General features: G+C 40.1%; 1 protein-coding gene across 1 annotated transcript; it reads right to left on the bottom strand.

Annotated features, from left to right (window-relative positions):
• Positions 1-243: 243 nt before the first annotated feature.
• tinf2 (TERF1 (TRF1)-interacting nuclear factor 2) lies at positions 244-6344 on the bottom strand. Its single transcript, XM_037758560.1, has 10 exons — positions 6069-6344; positions 3983-4185; positions 3458-3565; positions 2985-3080; positions 2737-2847; positions 2311-2434; positions 1356-2202; positions 978-1036; positions 782-861; positions 244-518 (listed from the first exon to the last, which is right to left on the bottom strand). The coding sequence occupies exons 1-10, from the start codon at positions 6100-6102 to the stop codon at positions 396-398; spliced, it is 1785 nt and encodes a 594-aa protein (XP_037614488.1). The 5' UTR covers positions 6103-6344; the 3' UTR covers positions 244-395.
• Between the last annotated feature and the right edge of the window lie 815 nt (positions 6345-7159).

Here is a 7159-nt window from a genome sequence, read left to right as displayed (position 1 = left end):
ACCTTTATTAACTGAGCATATTACAGGTTTAAAATATTTATAAAAAGGGACTGATTTGCAACGAGTATAATCCAGATGTTGTCTGGTCTTTATTTACAAACTGTACAGTAAAAATTTAAATGCTGAGTGCCCATAATCCGTGATGATGCCATTTTAGGGCTTCTTTTCCATGATGACAAACCACTGATTCAAGTTCAAATCTGAGTCGGCTACAGTGAGATCATAAAATCAAGAGAAAGATGATGAAAATAAATGTTCGTCAGCCACAACGGCTGGTGCGTTTCACTTTATTTTTGTCTTTTCTGTCAATGCAGCTGGTGGAGAAAACCAACTTCACCGCAGTCAAAGTCCACTGGGCGTCTTTCTGCCGTTAGTTTCCCCAACACCAAACCATGTCACCATCTGCGTTTGCTGCCAGCAGACGACGAGTCCCGCTGTGTCATCCTTGGCTTCCAGTACTCCCTCAGAGTGGGAACATATGTGCCGTGTTTGGTCTTGTAGTAGCGCTTCATAAACAGCTGAGGGAGACACAGTCAGTCATTACAAACTTGATTGAAATATCAGCACAGGTGTGATGGGAGTCATATTTATTCCACCAGTAATTTCTATTCTCGGGGCTCCCACACTTTTCAATGACTGTCAGTGTCTCGTTTGGTGAATTTCAGAGGCTTAAAGTCGCTATGTTTTAGGCTTAAACACAGGTGTTTTCAGTTAATCTGGCTGATTTAAAAAAGGATTTTCACTGCCCATGGAGACGTCATCATGTTTGGCGAGTACATACCCTGCCTTTAAAGTTCTTCGTCGCCTCATCCTCAGAATCAGCTACGTAGTCGTCATCGTCTCCTGGGAGGGCCGACGTCTCTAAACACAAAAGGAAACAGTTAAAGTAAAACCTGTGCAGGTGACCTTTCATTGACTTTTCATCCTTTTTTCTTTTTAGTAACTCTGTGTTCAAGTTACATGGTTTGTTGAATCACCTGCGTTACTCCGTTGCTGAGAGGGAGAGCTGCTTATACCCGGTAATACAGGATGATTTCTGTCAAGTAGAAACAACATAATTAAACTAGAGTCAGTTCATTTTTTTAATCAATTAAGTTTCTGCTGGTGAATAGGAAAATACAGGGAAATCTTTAAACTGCTTTGCTAGTGGCATTTACAATTTAAGTCTAAAGACAACCAGGAAACACGGAAATTTGTCTTTAAACAATACCTGACTGAGACAGAAAAACAAATTAAACCGGAAACGTTGGAACTAAATCACTTCTTTCATCATTCTTGCGATACAAACTTGACATAATAATGATAATATTAAGGCGTATTTTGCACCATGTGCACCGTATTCTCATGTCTCTTACTCTTTATCGGCCAGGCCAGCAGGAAAATCCGAGTCAGGCTTTTGAGGTTGGCTGCTTTTATGTGTTGGAGCTTTAACTGGTGACTTCCTCCTCTGATGCTGCCGTTTCATATATGAGGATTTTCCGCTTCTATCAGTCCCGTTAGCGCTGGCAGGAGTCGCTGGCAGTTTTTCAATAACAACTCTGGGTTGGCTTCTCAGACAAGAGACATAAATGGAGCAGAGGGATGGATCTTTAGGCAGTTTCAGCGTTTTGACACCCAGCTGGGTCATACAGCTCTCCAGGGCTGCTCTGTCGCGCTCCTCGTCTCTTACGGCTCTGTCTCCTTCACTCTCATTTGTCCTCTGATCGCCTCTATGCTTCCTGAGCATGCTCGCTCCACTTCTCAAACTCCTACTTATCCTCTTTTTCCCAAATCTGGTCATGCGTATCACTTCTTCCTCCTCCTCCTCCTCATCGGATTCACTTGCAGGTTGCTTGCGTTTCCCTCCACTGCTTCTTTTTGAGGCGTTCCTCTCCTCCTCCACTTGTTCCTCGCCCTCTTTTGCTCCATTGTCCATTTGTCTCTGTTTAACCACAGTGAATTTCAAGTCCTTGTTTGGTGCATCTTCAGAGCCGGCTGTCTCGTCGTCACCTCTCAGTGTCCTGATCATAACTGGTACGTCTTCATTAGATATAAGTCCGATAACAGGCGTAATAAACGGTGTTTTGTCTCTTGCCTGTGTGCCATCGGACTGGTCCGCAGCAGACTGTTTGGCTCCTGTTGGGTGATTTGAAGGTATTCTTCCAGAGGGTGGCAGAGAAAGTGAAGCCAGGATGGAGTCTCCCATGTTTGGAGGGAGGGATGCTGTAAAAAAAAAAAAAACATGTGGATAATGAGAATTATTAAAAGCCTCACTGTTATAGTCATGCTAGCTAAGAAGATAAGCTAAGCTAAGAAGTTATCTAGTTGTACCTGCGGTCTCCATGTGACCCAGACAGGTTTGATGTTGAAGCAATATCTTCAGGAGTTGGGGTTGGGTGGCTGCCCGTGCACACTCCTCCAGGACAGGGGGGGCATCACTGAGCCACGACACAGTCTGGAGACAATTAATAACATATAAACAGTTTCTAAGAAAACTATATTCATTTTGAATCCCATTTTGTCAGCAGGCATTTTTAGATGATCGCTAGCTATAGTAAAAACAAAACTATACTTTGCTATTACATGTTAGATGTGCTCTTGCAGGCTACAACGTACAACTAACAACATATTCTGGACTGAGTTGACTTTTTACAAAAGTACAGAAACTGCACTGTGTAAGTCAGTAATGAAAAGAGCAATACATTAGGTGTAATGTGCAACAAAACAAGAGAAGCTGTTCTCAAAAGCACCCACTACCTGAGCTAGGTTGGGAACTGTGAGCAACTGGTCCAGTCGAACCAAAAACTCCCACAGCAGCTTCTCCAGTTCCTGGTCAAACTTTGGACCGTAATCCACGGGAAACTCCTCCTGTCAGAAGAGAGAATAAGAATCGTTGGCCGTTACAGTCCTACGTACATCAAATGAGAGATGATCACGATAGAAAATGAAATCAGTTGCTGGCTGCTGCTGTGTGATTACAAATAAACACTAGTAGAGGGACTCACCTTGAAGAACTCTTCTCTCTCTGTTGGGTCTTTTAGGAGAGTGTGAACCAATGAATGGAAACCTTCGACGGTTCTCAGGATCTTTACATCCCTCCTCTAGGAGAGAAAATAGAAAAATTACACTTTTTCCACACATAATATATCAAATGTCATACATCTACATTGTGGCTTTATTGTTTTATTATTGTAATATCAAGTTATCTTTAAGTGATTAGTTATCTTCTATATACTCTACTTACTATTTTACAAACTGTTTACACCTCTGTGTATGTGTATATACAGTGTATATACAGTATATATACAGTATATATATATATATATATATATATATATATATATATATATATATTTTACTTCTCATGCATATACATACTACATCCTGTTTACATTCCGCTTATTCATTCAACCCCACAAAGTGTATACAGTGACAATGCAATTTCTTGTGAGAACGTGAATATTCAATTTTAATTTACCATAGTAGGACCAGAGGAGGCTGACATTGCAGCAGGAGCACGGATCCTTTGCAGGTGTGGCATAATCACCGTTTCATCCGGCTGTGTGCAGCACAGCTCCAAGATGAACTGTAAACAAGGGTGATAGAGGTAATGAGCTGTGTATTTAAAGCTGCAGTGCGTAGAAATGGAGCAAATATGATTAAAAACAGTTATTTTTATAAAACGGTCACTATATCCTGACAGTAGTGCATGAGACAGGTAATCTGAAAAAAAATCATGTTCCTCTGTGTCCTCCGGTGCTCCTAATGGCATCTGCAAGATTTCACAGACCGGAGGAAAACAGCCAATCAGAGCTGAGCTGGAGCCTGCCATCTCTGAGCAGTTGTCAATCACTCACAAACGCCGACCAAACGGTCAAACTAGGCAGCGCTGATCAAATATTAATCAATAGTCTGTTACTGTAATGCCTATTTCTCTCCTACAATGTTTGGAGAAACATCTTGTAGTGTACTGTTTAGCTGTAAAATCAGATCGAAATCTCACCCGTCCTCTCAGCCCGAGTGCCAGCTTGCCCTGGTGTCTCACGGTGAGCAGCCCGGGGACAGTCTCACAGGCTGATGTCACAACTTCCTCCACGACCCCATACTGCATCACATCCCTCTGCTTCATCACTTTCCAGAGGGCTGCAGAGAGCAGGCGCAAAGGCGGGGCCAGGAGCTGAAGGGCAGCGAAAGGAAGGCTGACATCTGTGCAGACAAAGAGACAAAGCAAATGAGATAAACAGTGGCACATTCATAGCAACTAATCTGACACACAGGGTTGAAAACTTCAGCTTCACTTGTCTCCATGGACCATTTTAATGTTTCCTGCTGGCTACAACCACAGCAGTGATGCTCAGAGTCTGAAATTAACCTTTTTCGTCACCTGCCACTTTGGCAGGTCACTGACCATTTCTACCGGCCACTCAGTTTTTTTGTCTGCCACTTCTGAAAACTAGGTAGAACGCTTTAAAACTGTAAACACTGAGGCAGTGGTTCCAGACCGTAGAATTATGGAATAAATCATGTAACCTTAATCCATGACTATATTTGGTAACGCTTCATTTTACAGGTCCACAAATTTCATAGTAATTAGGTGATAATTAGCGAGTTACCTATTTGAAATTTCTTTGGAATTACTGCCAAATTAGTAGTCCCAATCTGTTGTATGACTTAATTGCACATCATTTGCTTCATATTGACGCTTGAAGAAGTTTCTTGTGTGTAGTGTTGGCCACTAACATTATGTTCCAGACTGTGCACTTTGGATTAGTCTACATACCCAGGTAGTGAGATTTTGAGTCTTGTGGACAGAGCACTCTTGATCTGTGTATTTAGCTGTGATTTACATTAACATACAGCCTTGAGTAACATTCATTTTACTAATTTTAAGTGCCAAGTACTCTTCATTTCAATAAATAAATAGTATGATGGTAATTTGTCACGGTGAACTCTTGTGTGTTATATTGGTGCCGTGCTAAACTTTAAATGCTTTTGTACTTGCGAGTGCGATTGAGTGACAACGTGACAAACTATTTATTCATTGTTTTAAGGGTGGGGGTGTTACGGCCGTATGTGTTTCCTGTGCTGTTGTCCCTTTTCCCTCTCCAGTAGCTCTGCCCAGGTGTGTTGCATTCCTCAACGAGGTGCCCAGGTGTGCTGCATTTGCTCGCTCAACGAGGTTGGGAAGGAAGTGCTTAAAAGCTCCTGTGTCAGCTGCAGAAGAGGGAGGCTTCTGGTGTGGGGACTGCTGGTTCTGCTGCCTCTCAATTTAATGTCTTTTTCGTATTTTCTTGTTAATAAATCCTATGCATTTTTAGAGTTTTAAAAGGTGTCTTCTGTGTTTGGTTTGGGTCAGTGTTTAAGTGTTGTTCGCCCCAATAGGGATGCCCAAGGGTGGGGCGTAACAAGGCTTAAAATTGCTTTTGAAAAATAATATTTCTTAATAAGGAAAAACTGTCTACCATGGTGGCAGGTGACCTGAAATTTTCACCTGCCACAGCCAACATTGACCCTGTTATTTGGCAGGTGGCAGGTGCTAATTTCATTCACCTGGTGATGCTAATGAGGGAGTCTCCCATCAGCTGCCAAAGGACACATTTACATGGTCCACTGACTGTCACAGCCTTAATCACTACCTTAACTTATTCAACATAAACTATGTTCATTACAATATTGACAAAGTTATTAACACTTTCCTGGAAATGTGTTAAATAAATCACAAGCTATTGAGAAATAGTGGAATATAATTATTAAATAATGTTTATAATAAAGTATTTTTTGAAAATTTTTGAGGTAAATATTGGGGGTAATTTGGCAGAAATTTCAAATAGGATACTTGCTAATTATCACCTAATTACCATGACATTTGCAGACCTGTAAAGTGAAGTGTTGCCCTATATTTAATTTAGGCTGATTTCATCACCTGGTGATGGTAATGAGGGAGTCTCCCATCAGCTGTCAAAGCTGTCTCTCTGCCAAAGGACACATTTACATGTCTCCACTGACTGTCACAGCCTGAATTACTATGTTAACTTATTCAACCTAAAGTAAGTTCATTACAATATTGACAAAAAGTTGTTAACACTTACCATTTTCCTTCGCTTTTCTTGTAACTTTAGCCATAACGTCACCACTGAATCAGCAAACTAGATAGCTAACCATCAACTATGCTCCTCGAGAAAGCTTCAAAACTGACTCTAAGTAACAGTTTACACCAGCAGAAGTTGTTAGGAAACTTAGCTGAGATAATATTTACTCTGTACTGTATTTTTGTTTATAGTTACACCGTCATTGTTGTTGTTCGACCGCTCAAAACAAAGCTAGCAACATAAACAAGTCTGCTTCTTCTCATCCTCCCGCGTTCACTACTGCAACATAATCAATCTCCTATCTTCACCCGGGTGTGCCGAGTGGGCGGTGCTTCGAGCATTTCGGATTAAAAAGACGGCTCGAATAAGAAACCCCCGCCCACGCGCAGCACTGTGTTATTTAAAAACAAACGCACCCAATGATATAAACAGGATATGACGTACAGCACATCCGACAGCCGTTGCTCCCCATCTGTTTTTTGTTATTTCTATGATTTTATTGCTTAGATGTGTTGTAAGAATTAAAAAAATAGCATAGAAACAACATTTTTTTTTAAATTATATTATATAATTATTATATTATTATATATTATATATATATATATATATATTTTTTTTTAACTTTTTCTTTTAAACAAACACAATCAAACATACAAACCACAATACAATGATGCAATAACGTTACAAGACTGGTCTATAAAAGAGAAAGAATAATAATAAATACATTTAAAAAAAAGTTAAAGCATAAATAAAATTGAACAACAACATTTTAAGGCGGAATGGTGTGGAGAATGTCAGAACATTTTAAGGAGTACATGGAAAAGAATTATGTGCCAATTAAAACTAAGATAATGGCCCAAAGAAAATGTTAAATAAAACAAGAACATTTAAGAAACAAACCAACCATGATATTTATCTTTATGAGTTTACTGTATATCCCTACAGTGGGAATAAACTCATATTGATACCTGTCATGGTTGGTATCGATATGAGTTTATATCCCTACAGTGGGAATAAAATTGCTTAATATATTACATACAATACATGTCAGACGATAAGTAACAAGAAACTGTAGTAAGTGCAGGAAAAAA

Source organism: Sebastes umbrosus, chromosome 22, assembly GCF_015220745.1.
Source record: "Sebastes umbrosus isolate fSebUmb1 chromosome 22, fSebUmb1.pri, whole genome shotgun sequence".
In the NCBI taxonomy this organism is placed as follows: Eukaryota; Metazoa; Chordata; class Actinopteri; order Perciformes; family Sebastidae; genus Sebastes; species Sebastes umbrosus.
Note: the sequence above shows the minus strand (reverse complement) of the source record. Positions and strands in the feature narration are given on the sequence as shown.